The following is a 14,314-nucleotide window of genomic DNA, read 5'->3' on the forward strand; positions in this document are numbered from 1 at the left end:
AGGACTGTCATCGGGCGGAACGCGGTGCTACCCTGCTCTACGGCCGCGTAGAGCCTCTGGACCGCGAGCTTGGTCGAGGATCTTAGTGGAGGATAAGCTATGTAACCCATGGGAGCTGTTCGTGATCGAGGATCGGGACGGAAGGCTCTAGATCGATCCACAGGAACTGGTTCCCAGCGATACTTCTCAACGATCTATACCGCGATCGATGAAAATTAATCGGTGGTTAGATGAAGTCGTCGATGATCTCGAGGCGGACACTAATTGAGCGTCTCCAGGGTGTCCAGTGAGCCTGGAAACTCTCATAAATCCTGGTACTCGGGATAGATCCGTTTACAAACGCATCAATCATGCCGAGAACCAGCCACTCCACGCCTTCTTCCGTCCACGTGAAGCACGGTGTCGTCGATCGAGTCGCGACTTTCGACACCAACGGAAGGAGTTTCTGAGGAGGCGGCGTGAGGCGGAGGGACACTCTGCCGTCGAGCAAAATTTCCGGGAGCCAGGGGAAGCTCCCCCAGCTGCCAAATGGACAGGTTTTTCCGATGGAAAAGCCACAAGGCGCAGGACGACGTGAGTACATACAAAGAACGTGGAGTTTAACATTCGATTATGCGGATTGCTGACACGGCTTCTTAAGCTTCTCGAAAGCGAGGGAAGGGTGGGTTTGCTTCGGGATAGGGGACGGAATTATGTATGTATTAGAGCAGCTCGGCTTAACCGAGCTCTTTCAGGTGGAACGGGTTCCGAGGAATTGTACCTAACCCGCTTGCTCCCTTGCGCGCCTGGGATTCTGCGTCCTGAACCGGTTGCCGCGTTTAAAACACTCTATTCCGCGTAATAACCAGCCATCTCGCGGATAGCTGTTCCTCAATGAAGGAGGGACACTTGGACTGGCCGAGGGAACGGTGATCCTGAGGAATGAAATTCCACCGAGCGGGCAAATTGATTGGTTCGTTTTGGTCCCCTTGCTCCGTCATGTCCTCCAAGTGATGTCACGCCTTGCTGCTCTTGCGGGGAAGTGGTATGCGGCGTCCTGATAGCTTGGGTCTGAAGGCTCAGACATATGTAGTTTCTGTAGCCACCTTCTCTCAATGACAATTTATTTCTCAGGGTTTTCTCTTCAATTTCCCTGACAAAGATTCAAAGCTTCCTTGGGTGATGTTTTATAACGAGGTACACTAACTATGGTATATATTCTATTCCTGAAAGATTGCCTCTCCAAAGTTTTCAAAATTTTCAATATTTTCTTATGCGCAGGCCTTAAGTGATGTGGCACTCGAAACTCTCAACGTAGAGAAAGAATTTCAAGGACCGTAGACTCGCGAACTTGATTTTTTTTAAAATATACTTTATGTACAGGAAGGTTTAAGAAATAAGATAATATATTTTTTTATCACGAACTCAAGTGTCTGCGTGTGTTTAAAGGACAGTCCTGTTATATGGTTTTCTCATCGAACTATGAGGTATGACAAAAACGCATCGACGGATGATATCGCGGAATTTGAAATAAAGACTCCTGCGCCGCCGCGGTAACTTTGTAACCCGAGGAACAGTTTCTTGGCACGAAACACGGTTACGACAGCCAGAGAGGTTGGGGGTGTCTTCGTGACAGAGACAAATCACGTATTTTTCTCACTCGCCCAGTGTCTTCTCCGCGTTCGGAGCCAAGAAGCGGATTAAACACACTCGAGGTATTTTTTTTTCTACGTCCCTTTGGCGAATTTGAGCAACTCCGTTCGTCAGACATTCCTCGAAACGTGACTGCTATGTTTCCCTGGTTCAACCCTTAAACCCCACTTTACCCTACACAAACGACAATCGAGAATTTCTCAACTGGCCGGGGCCACTCGAGTTTCCGCGGAGCTCGGGAAGAGCTAGTCTTTCCACAGATTTAAAAAATTGACAGGGGGTGTCGAGGAAGGCGTCGCAGTTTTAATATATTGGCTGCCACGTCACCCACGTACTGGTGACACTTGCATTTTTCTGGGGGGTTGTTTCGCTCTTATATGAGCGACAGATCTATCTGCTGAACTAGGGGGGGAGAAATGTCACCGCCGTCCTCGAGGGACATGTTTCTTATTTGGGCTTGGCAGCCGATGCAGCGGAGTATTCTGCAGCATGACGCTCGTGCCACCTGCAGTGCGATGGGCTTCGATATTTGCCCGTGCATTTCTGTCGTACAAGTGAACATATCTCTAAAATGTGCTCGTAAGTCAGAGTCGTAAAAAATGTAGATCCATCGTTCATTACAAAAATTATACAAAAATATGAAATTTGGTATCAGACTAGTATCTACTAAAAAGATATTACCATTCTATTCTTGCCAAAGCAAAGTAAGATATGTGGGGATCAGGAACCCCCATACCATAAGAGAGAGGCACGGAATAACCAAGACCGGGGAGTCGGCGGTAGCCGAGGTGGCTAAGGCGGCTGGCCAGCGCGCTACGAATCTGGAGATCGCGGGTTCGAGTCCCGTGCCGAGGAGGTTTTTTTCCCTCTTTTTCCGTGATCCTACAGATATACAGGGTATTTATGGAAAGTCCTTACCCTTCAAAACGAAGTTCGTTTGCAAGAGCTTCACCCTACACTTTCATCTTCTTTCCCGCAACCAGTCACCCCCTTGGTAGTTTGTACTTCCATCGGAGAGCCCCTCTGGCCCTTTCGACCTTTTCAAACGTTTTCTTAACTCGCTTCTTACGGTCTCTCCCACCCCTGGCTTAATCCCCGCGACCCCGTCCGCGCGTTTCTGGGTGACTGCCTCGAGGAAGGACGAAAGTTTTGCGCAGATTGAGAAATATCCGCGGCCGTTCGTTAGTGGAATCTGTGAGAGCGCGGCTCCCCGCGCGGCGCTTTATCGCCGCGCAATAAAGCTCTCGGCGGTTGCTCCGCGGAAAATAAATTGGCGTCAGCCTCGGCCCCTCTCCCCTTTCTCTGCCGGTGGCTTTTGCCACGGGAAAACGCGGAGCCCTCGAGAGGGCAGCGTGAAAGGCACCGAGAAAGTGGAGTCGAGAGTAAACCTCCGCTCTTTCCACGGATAAACTGACACTCGGCGAGTGCCGAGCGTTCTGCTCTTTTCATTCGCGCGTTGCTGGCTCGCCGCTCGCCGGAACACGCTCCTCGTGGCCATGAAAAAATTTAAGGGCCGCACCAAGATATTATTGCATCATTGGATGGAGAACACCACTCGAGGGACCGCGAGAATATTTCGCGCGGCATTTAAGTGCTTCTGAGACGTTTGCTATTGCGGATGCGTGACCTTAGGAACGTGTTTTCGTAAGCAGATTGGAATGATGGTTATTTGATGGTTAATGTAGGGAAATTGGGGTGGATTGTTGGAGATTCTTTGTTGTTTACAAGAAAGAACTTCAGTTTCCTTTTGAGTGCATTTTCTCTGAAGAGGAAAATTGAGGGGATTTAGAATATTGTTGTTTTCTGAAACACTGGTTCGTAAAGTGTAAGGAACATTTTCAGCAACCTTAGTAATCCCGGTATTGAACGATCACAGTGGAGCTATTGAAACTCCCGTTTAATCCTCATCTGGCCTGTGCAGAGTCCAATCTAAATATGCGCATCCTAAATATCAAGCTACATGTGTTTCTCGTTATTAGTATTACTTCTCAACTAGGACAAGGATTTTAATTGAGAACCTAACTTAGAAGCTTATCCCCAGGCGTATATGAATGAAAGTATGGGGCAAAACGTACCCTGCTTCAAAGACGTAATCAAACCGACCGCTGTTCAATAAAGACACACTTACATTTTCACAGTTAAACTATCTATACACCTTTTAACCACGAAAGAAAAACACTTTACCCACTGTATAGCATCTACGTTATTAAAACTATCCATCTATCTCTCGTCCCCGTTTAGTGTGCTTTCCAAGGATTACGAAAGAGGCGACCCTAGCAAACTGAAGCTCAAGCATTTCCCCAAAACCAACCTATGCAAACCCAGAACTCTTTCCACCTTCCTGCCTCAGCCAATCGTTGCATCAGTAATCGAAAAGGAAGAGGAAGCGTCCACCCCCGCGTCCGAATCCTTCTCCACTCTCCTTTCCCGTAAACAAGCTCGAAATCACTGTCCTCCCACACATGCTCCACGAAAATTGCCGGCCGATCGATTAGCCTCTCCGGCGAGCGTTCCGTCGCGGAATTCCTCGGGAGATTCGTTCTCCTATCGTTTCCAGCTATCTGCCGCGTGCACGTCAATAACACGGCTAAATATCCGTGACAATGCGCGCGAGATACGGCGTGCATAACATCCACGAGTTTCGCATTACAGGAAGAGTCGGCTTATCCGTTCGAATCTAATTGTTGTGCCTGTTGGCCGAATGGTGGTTACCGGGTCGTTCACCACATTCACACCCACACAGATGCAACGAGCTCGTCGATATCGCCGTGCAATGCAGCGACCCTCTGTGCTCTCGAGTGCCCCAGCCCCCACCCCCCCAACCGATTTATCGAGCCCGGTGCACCTCGGTGAACTTGAAAAAGCACGCTTTTCATGGGAATTCCCTCCTTTCTCTGTATTCTTCTTCGTTCCGTTCCTTGTCGACCGACCGGCCTGAAAGGACATTACTTTTTGGCGGCGTAATGCGATGCCTCGACGCCTTTCTTCCTGGTTTCGAGGAGCGCCTTGGGGGAAGGAACTGAACCTTTCGATGGCTCGATCTACTTACGAGGGAAGATCCTGAACCTGAAAATTCAAAAAATTCTGAAACTTTGTGGATATGTAGAGAATTTTCTCCTGATTACAACGCATTTTTTGTTGCTGCCCAAAATCACACTAAGGGGGTGAAATTAACCCCTGAAGATTCGGCTGTTTTTCGATTTTATTTTCTAACTCGCAATCTGTAAGATATAGAAAAGAAATTTCAAGACAAAAGTTACTTCATTTAAGTAGATCTATCAAATGGTAGAAGTTTTATCAATTGTTTATACAATTAGAGAAAAGTTATAAACAAAAATATTAATAATGTTTTCTAAAATTCGTTGTTTCACGTGAAATCTGAACTGGATGTTTAAATAATTATGAAACAGCATAATACATATTTTTTCCCATACAATTTCAACTTTTGTTGTATTCGGGAAATATGCTCCTCGACAATCGAATAACTTTTGAAATTCCCTACAAATCCACAAAGTTTCAGAATTTTTTGAATTTTCGGGTTGGGGATCTTCGCTTGTTAGTGAAATGAGTTTAAGTAATACTGAAACGCTACGTGCTTGATTAATGATTATAGTTAAGATTGAGCAGACTGTAGAAGGGAAACCTTTCAGAAGATCCCTATGTGACACTGTCCTGCGTTTTTCGGTCCCTCACTATCAGCATTCACTTACTTTACTTATCCTTCCATATTCATAACGATAACCAGGAAATGTGAATAGAAGGATCTCAATACCTAACAATCACCTACCACTTTCTCGCCATATTCTACTTTAACACTTCGTCCTTCCACCTCAACCCGGATCTTCTCCCTCATAATTCCAATCGAAGCTTCTGAATCAGTAAGCCACTAGATGTATCTGCCACTAGATGTTCACAGACAAATCCGAAACCCAAATAGTAGAATCTACCAAACTCCAACCCACCGCTTGTCTCTCCTATCTACCTCGACCCCTCCGCCTTTCCCTCCCAGCACTCGTGTCCAACGAAATTGTGAACATTCACCCCGCGATGCCGGCTTGACGCGTGACGGCGAGAGGAGCAGAAACTCTTTCCAGCTTCCCCCATCGCGCAGACGTTCCGGCTGGCGGTCCAGCAACTTCACCCTCTCGTTCCCCAGCGATCCACTCCCCAACCCCTCGTGCTTCCAGCCATTTCACCCGCAAGCACGCTGGACCGTCGAGGAATCGCCGATACACGGCCGTCGTATGGGGGCCCGTGTGCTCTCGGGCACACAGGGAACTAGGCCGTGGAGAGGAGAGGAGAGACGCGGCGATCTATCGGGCGCAACGGAACGTGTACACTGTGTACACACGGCGAGAGGCCAGTTTTCTCCTGGCCGCCTCGGACACGACGCTCTGCCGTGTGTGTTCGGGGGCCGAAGGCATTGTGTGCTCACCGTGCGCGGAGCTGTTGCTTGATTAACCGCCGTGGAGCGTTGCATGTACACACACGGCCGAGCGGGCAGCTCCGGCTCTCGCATTATTTACGGCTAATGGCTCAAAACGCGGAAGTCCGCTGGCTCTGCGCCACCGCGAGAGAAGCGTCCGCGTTTACCAGCTCCCTGAGCCGATGCGATTTTTCAAAATGCCCACCGCCGTGGCCAGAAGCCTCCCGCGGCACGTAGGGACGATCACGGACACGCTCGCTCCATGGGTTAGATGCAGGGAACGTTCAAGGAGCGATCTCCGAGGGACGCGGATTGCTAGGTGGGTTTCGCGGTTTCGGTGCCTTGCGAAGTGGCATTGTGGTTGGGAAATTGGGAAGGATGGGGGTGATGGTTGGAGTGGTTAAGGTGATAATATTTGGGAGTGCGGTTGGGTGTTGGAAGTAAGAAATACGAAAATGCAGGGGAATAGATGGGAACAACAATGCAGCATTTAGATACTGGCATTTCTATTTTACTTATTTTATAAAACACACGAAGGTTTAAGTACGTAGAGGAAAGGTGTCTAAAACGATCCCTCGGGATAAAATGATTCCTGGCTATTCTGCGACTAGTAGCGGTGCTATTCCGTAATATCGATGTACAAAAGTGTACACAGTGGTCCGAAATCCCCATATCAAGGAAAAAATATGATAGCATCAATGTGAAACCTTCAATTTATACAAAACTTGGTATCCCGGGGTTTTCGAGGTGGTTGTTTACAAATCTAAAGTCGAAATTAATAAAAACAAAGTATCTCCTTAGTATAGGAGAAATATTTGTATGTCAATATTAATGATTAAATTAAAAATTTTGAGTCTGCGAAACTGATCTCATTTTATTATGTTTGTTAGTTGATTTTAAGTGTTTCTACTCATTGATTGTGTACCAAAAATTATCTAAGATGTGATTTTTCAAAAAAATTCTTTTAATTTATTATGTTCGCATATTTTACGACTGATTTCTGTTTTTATTTAAATAAATCAATGCTTTTTAATGTTCGTCTTATTCATTATCAGTAGGCATATAATGATCCTATTTTCTTAAGGATCCCTCATAGGGATCATGTTATACAATGGTGTACAAAACGATCCTTTATTATGCCTTCACAAAAATGCAACTAAAAAATGTAATTCATCAGGCAGCTAAATTTGATCTAAGCCAATAATAAGGTAGATAAACTAACTTACAAAAACTACTTTACTTTTATTTAAATAATGTCCCTTTGTATTTTTTATATGAATTACGCCTTAAGGGGGTCGTTTTAAACACCTTTCCCCTGGCTACCTGTCCTCCTAAAAACAGAGTTTAATCAAGTAATCCTAAATCTTGCCTTCGCGTGCTGAGAGGGTCATAAACAAACTAACATAAGGAAAGAATGCAAGCCCCCCTAACGTATTACTGAATCGATGTTGCAGGGTCTGGACAATGTGAGCTCAGCGACCCTCAGGCCTTTCAACTCGGACATCAACACGCCTAGGATCGACAGCTATAGGTTCTCCATGGCGAATCTCGAAGGTAAGCTATCTCTTCCACCCCAACCCGCACGCGAGGGTGGGCGGAGGTCGATCGTTTTATCTGGGTGCAATTTCCGTGGCCGCGTTTCGTCCTGCCACGAAGAAAACACGCGTCTTCCACAAGCAAGAAAGCCGAACATCCCCTTTTGTCCACCCTCCACGATGTTCCACGGTACACCTTGTATGTAGGACAGTTCCCCTGCCCTCTTCTCACCCTCCACCATTTTCCGTGCGTCGTGAATAAGCGAACCGGACGTTGGATCCCGCGGACAAAAGGAATGCTTCATCCAACGAGATTGTGTCATGTTTTTCAGAATAAGTTTAGGGGAGGGCCGGAGGGCGACTATTTTCCTCGGACCTCGACTCCTTTTCATCGTACGACATTTATGTTGGTGCAGACGGGCGATCGGCGACATCGAGCCTATCGACTAATGAGTTTTTCTGCGGGCACGGGCGGAGGGGCGCCAATAAAGGACAATCTCCGGTGTTTTATTACACCTTGCAACGATTTCCGCGGCGACGAGAGCCGCGCAGATCGGACCCAGAACGCGCTTCGACGTGGCTCAGGCGTACCAATAACGACGCTCCGTGACCGTAAATCACGATTATCGGTAAACTTCAGCTGGGAATGGGCATTTCGAGCGGCAGAATTTAATAATTCCCCGCAGAAAACGAGTAGAGGGTATCTTCCACTAGCTCCGACCACTATCGATCTTGGTTACACAAGCGAGCTTAATGAATCTCCTTAAGAATCATATTATAATGGTTGGTTTAGTCTCGCAAGGTGTGGTCTAGAATTATCAAAGATCTCTTTAACCGCGTGGATCCTTCGTACCCACCCATTCTCGCGACAAATGAATTTAAAAAGCACCGAAGGTTGTAGAAAGTAACGTTATAAACGTTAAACCCACCAGATTCTCTGTACGAAAGCAGTAGCCCCCTCATTCGTTTAACAACCACCTCGTGGTTCTTAGGAATCGCGCACGTGGAATCGCGGCTTTACAAGAAACGCACGCTCATTGTTCTCCGCGTTTCGACGCTCCGCGATGGCGCTGGCCGGTCACGTCCAGCTCCTCGTCCCCTGCGGCGATTCTGCGGCAGCTGCAGTTCGCGACTGCAGCGAGCCGGGGTCTCCAGCCTAGCACCTACAACGTCCACCTTATCTGGCATCTTTTGAACTAGCTCCAGCCACCTCCTCGCCCCCTGTAGCCTGCTCGAGGGCCGAGAAAAATCCTAGGCCCGTCCCGTGGCAGGGTCGGCTTTCACGTCGTATCAGCGGATTTATGCCCGACGGTGCCGCATCGCCGCCCTAACCGCACGTTGCACGCGCTCAATAATATCCCGTTCTGCGGTTTCACGATCCCTCCTTCGCGCCTTCCACTCCCCCAGGATCCTCGCGGCCCCTGGAGCTGTTACCCGTCTTACAGACTCGTTACCCGTGCCTGGAATATCTTATTTGTCTTGCTCGTTTTCAATTATGCCCCCGCCGCGTGTCCTTCGGCCCTCGTTTCTCGGGGGCTGAATAAACCGTGGAAGTTTCCTCCTTGTTAGCCATTTCAGGGTCGACGGTGAAAGAGTCCGCGAGAGTATCGTTTTCGGTGGACACTTGGGGGTGAACGACGGAAGCTCTGTGTTTCCGTTAGTTTGTCCGCCTGTGTTCGTCGCTGTGGGAAGTTTCGGTGGGTGAGGGGTTAAGCAATCGCTGGGAGCAGGAATCTATGCAACGAATTTGGTGTACGAAAGAAGAATTCGCTTGGACGCGTCAGTCCTCTGGGAGCTTATAAATCGAGGTAATTAAACTCGTTACATCGCTGGTGTCGGAATCGGAGTAACGATGGCAGTGTCATTACCGCGATGCAATAATCTCCAGGTTTAAATCCTTCCTCTCTACTGTCGCCGGTGCCCTTTCGTTCTTCCACGCTCTCACTTTCCTCCTCGCGGTAATTATTCCCTGAACTTTCTCCCGCGCTTGGTTCCCTTCGTCGAACGGGAAGGGACGATTCGTGTGGATATCGTACGGCGACATCGACAGCGTCACACGAACCTTGATTTTTCAAAGCTTCTGGGAACCTCCACCTATGTAATAGTTTCTTACGTAGGGGAAAGTGGGGTGAAACGGAACACCAATGTTTCTGTTAGATAAGAGCTGCGAATGAGTTGGTATCGCGTGACATGGAACCAAAGGGTCCTCATAGCATTTTGTGACAGACCATAGACCCCTGCACGCGTTATTTTTCCATTAAGAGAGTTGGAAAAACTTCCGGTATCGACGTTTCAATATTGCGTTGGACTTTCGACCACTTTTCGGTACTTGGATTTGGAAAATTAATAACGGCAAGTACATCGTTGGATTCTATAGTCCTCACGCTACATTTCGACGTATATAAAAAGTTATTTACCTCGCGCTGAAGTGTAAATATTAAATGTTTACTAAATGACTGCACGTAAAGGGTGGGCGCATGAGGCCTGCACCAGTGCTGAAAAGGAATATGATACATTTGCACGTGATTTTTGTTCATAAAATAATAAACAAACGGTATTAATCTATCCTTCTTTTACGATATTATATTTATATCTGATTATTCTCCGTAATTTTCATGTTATCTAATAAAATATTTCCTCTTATATGTATAATATATATTTTTGTTATAATTTATTTGCAATAGTTATACCTAAAACATACATTTATAGATTTTAACATAAATCAATACATTTTAAATCATAAAAATAAAGATTTCGTACGTTTACACGGTCTTCGAGTGGGTGTTCCGTCTTACCCCACCATTTCAGCGAGGCGAAGATTTCAATACCTCCGGTAAATTTCATTTTCCGTCGTTCCCAAAGATTTTTCTTAACAATGACTTTGATTTTCTTATAGTCTAAGGTCCACTGAAGACTCCTGTTGAAGTCTCGTGTCTTTTTCTCCTCCCGATTTTAAGTTACAACCCCCCAAAGTTAAGCGTTCCGTTTTACCCCACCTTCCCCTATTACATCAGTGTTCTCACCTCTGACGTTGTGATGACGAGAGCATCGCTCGCCGAAAACTTCGCTCGGTTCCTTATTTCGACGCGGAACCTCCCTCCGAAGCCTCCCACGCGAGAGAGAACGCGGGGTAACCGTGAATCAGATGGTAATGGTGATTCGCCTGGTATCGCTCGAGGGCCGACAATCGATACGCTAATACGTCGATGCCTTCTCGCTCGCGTTGCATACGAAACGGCAGATTTATGACACCGTTGCTGGGGGGATTATTATTTTTGCCCAAGCGGTTTAATGGCTCGCGTGGGAGTTCGGAGAACACTGCGCGTAGCTTCATGCCAATTTGCGGGGTTTATCACCACTTTGGTGTTTTTCTGTGAATTAAGCTCGACACGATCCGGCTCGATACGGCAATTTGTACAATTTATCTCCGTTCTCGCATTTTTGCGCGAATTAAGCCTGAATTAACCCCCTAGCCGCGATCGAGAGCCGGCTCCGAGGATGTTTGCGCTGCACAGACGTACGAAGGTGTTGGTGCACGTTATGAAGCGCACGGAATTTCCACACGGTGTTATTCACCAGCGTACACATAATTCGAATCTATCAGATTCCCGGGATATTCGCGGATGTCGATCGTGCAGCGAATAGTAACTCATTTACGCTTCGCTATTTGCGATAGCAATGCTAATTTCGCCCACACAACTGTGTTTATCGGTAACCACCGTTTGCCATAATTTAATTCCGAGCACTGGCAAACACGAAATGAATTAATTCGAAAGTGGTAATTATTGACCGCTGTCCGGGAAAGAAAAGCTGGAATTCGTATGACCGAAAGCTCGCGGGTTCTGCCCGTTGCTTCTTCGATGTCACAAGTTCGTAATTAATATTGAACCCAATACTATAAACCGTTCAACCAGAAGACTTTAAACTCTATTATCCCTGAAGTGCCTGGAAATGTTGACTAATCCATACGTTTAGGCTCAACAGTGCGCGAAACTTGGCGCAAGCTTCCCACTTTGGTCTCGTGCACCCTTCCCGAAGCGGAGCCGCGGAGCGTGGACTAAAGATAGGGCGCCGAAATCCGTTCCTCTAGCTGGCGTGTCGCGAAGTTTACGCGAGGACTGCGAAAACACGTGGAGCGCGACTGAAGCGCGATCAAAGGGACCCGATTAGGACGAGCGTATGCAAGCGGCGTGCAGGCCAAATTGCACGCTTAGCCATTCATTGCGATGCGGTATCTTCGGCGGAAGGTTCTGCGGGCGTCTCGAGGGGGGCCGCCTCTCTTCGGCCGGCAAAAATCGACACCCGTCGGGACGTGCATTCAATTACAGCGGCGGAGGCTCGTAGAAATTTAATCAATCATCTGGCTGCGCATTAAAATAGCTCGGGAGCATGCCACGGGGGCGTCGTTCCGGCGTCTTCCGTCAAATTCTCCTCTTCGACGGAAGCCTACGCGGAATTCTGGGCCTCGTTACCGGCTCCCTCCTCCTCTCTTCGATGGGCGCTTGTAATTCGCATCGTTTTCGGATGAACACCGGCCTTTCCTGGGCATTTCAGCCACCTCGGCGAGCGATCATCACGGGGGTCCATTAATTCTGAGGTTGGATGGCGAAAAGGATCAAGCTGGGGGAGGGGAAAGTTATGAGAAAGGTGCTTTAATAAATGCTCGTGGAGAGATGTGACGATTCCACTGGTTTTGGATGAGATTTTCCAGTTGGTTAATAGATTAGATTGTATTATTATTATTATTATTATTATTATTATTATTATTTATTCACATAAAGACCCTTTAGTTTACAGTGAAAAAATCATAAAGTTATCAATTATGTAGTTTGGGTATGTGATTTTCAAATGTATAAAGTAATGTGGATTTGTATGCTGTTTTTAAGTTAATAAGACAGTAATGGGAAGTTCAAAGTGTCGATGGGAGATAGGGAAATTAGAGATTCGGGGAAATTTAATCCTCCACGTATTATTATTATTAAACGGAATGCAGACGAATTAGTGTACATAGAGAAGAAAAGAAACATGGACAGAGTAGGTACCGATGTTGACGCAGTAAGATCCCCTCTTACATCTTCGTTATAAAAGCTTATTCATTACAGTTTCAAAAGACGCGGTAGATCCCATGAATATGCAGAGGCGATTTGCCGAATCAGAGAGCCCACGATTCGATCTAATTTGATAATAACGTAATCCGATATAATTCGCATAATTCAGAACGAAAGTGAATATTTAATAACAATACTAAGTAGTACTAACGATACGAACGTAGTTCCACATCGGAGTAAAAAATTTCCACCGGCTAATTCCACGAGTTTCAATTTTCCAAGGCGCATCGACGGCCAATGAAATGTCACTGCAGAATTCCCCGTAAAAACTGACGCTGCAGTTTGCACCTGCGCTCGCCCTTATCGCGTCCCACGGGTATCGCGCTCACCTTTCCGCGCGATCGCCGATATTCGAGCTGTGCTGATGCGGAAAGCATGGACCCACGGGGAAAAGCGTTTTGTTCGAGGAACGCTCCTTTCCTCGGGGATGTTTAGAGGCCGCGCGAGGCGATAAGCGGGCGGGCCATCGAGCGTCAATTGAACGCGCGATTCCCGTCCCTTAACAGCGACTCCAAAGCGAGCTGATAAAGAGCACACCGCCCATTTATGATTGCCGATACCACGAAACGACCCTCCCGGAGAGCCTGGTATCGTTCACGGATAAGGAACGCGTGCACACGTGCGATACGCCGCGGTATCGCGAATCGCGTCTTCCTCGCTCAACCAGGCTGTGGGAACGACTCGATAATGCAGCCTTCGACTTCGAGCCTTCGATTGTTTCGGGTTTATCTTTATGAACTGTTTATTTTATAGCTAGCTGGCCCTCTCGCAGGGCAAGTGATCTTGAGATGACGAACCAGGCCCGCACTTTGAGTGGAGCGAGGTTTTGATAAACGCGAAATCGCTGGTTTCGGGAATTTTCGCGATTCTCGACCTTATTCTGCGATCTTTAAACGTTTGTAGCTCGGAGCAACGTTAACCGATTGTGATGAAATTTTAGGCACGTATACAACTTACTGCAATCTACAAACTGTTTTTTTTTTAATTTTCATTACAAGCTTACAAAAAAAAGTTTAAAAATCGACCTTTACTATTCTTTTCGCTATTCCAACCAAATACATTATTTTTCAAAACGACGAAACGCGTCAGTTAGCAAACTAATCCTTCTAGCTTCTCAAAAAAAAACTCAAGTCGTTTGGACCAATTCTAAAAAAGTTATGCGATTTTAAAAAGTGTCCGAATATTAATGCGAGGCACTGTATTATTTTCGTCGATTCGCTTCGCCGCGCTTCCCTAAAATGCGCGACGGCCTTTAAGTCTTTGGAAGTGAACACTCGCGGACTTTCGAATGGTACATTAAATACTTACCAGACGGTTTCCACGGCGCGAAAACACGCCCACGTCAGTCAGAGTGGTATAGTGAAGTTTCTCGGTGAGAATGACAGAATGCGATTGCAGCGAATGAATTTGAAATGTATCCTGGGTGATGGGTCTGTTTCGAAATGGTCAGCTTGATCTTTTTTAGTTTGAACGCTGAAATATTGTCAGCTGTTTATTATAGGTTTACAGAACAAGTGTTTTCTTTTTGCTTCCAAGTTAGGTCTTCATTACTTTCTACCCCTTCAATTTCACTCAGGGAATTTGCAACAGGTTTAGAGTCGACACGGTTGTGC

At 46.8% G+C, this 14,314-nt stretch overlaps 1 protein-coding gene across 4 annotated transcripts in view; it reads left to right on the top strand.

Moving 5' to 3' along the window:
* LOC143366051 (uncharacterized) overlaps nt 1-14,314 on the top strand; it is a 211,822-nt gene that overhangs the window by 167,678 nt on the left and 29,830 nt on the right. For all 4 annotated transcript variants that reach the window (XM_076806782.1, XM_076806781.1, XM_076806779.1 and 1 more), the window contains one exon: nt 7,513-7,612. In XM_076806782.1, coding sequence (XP_076662897.1) covers nt 7,513-7,612 — 100 coding nt within the window. The remainder of the gene's footprint in view (nt 1-7,512; nt 7,613-14,314) is intronic.

Source organism: Andrena cerasifolii, chromosome 2 (assembly GCF_050908995.1).
Source record: "Andrena cerasifolii isolate SP2316 chromosome 2, iyAndCera1_principal, whole genome shotgun sequence".
Classification (NCBI taxonomy): domain Eukaryota; kingdom Metazoa; phylum Arthropoda; class Insecta; order Hymenoptera; family Andrenidae; genus Andrena; species Andrena cerasifolii.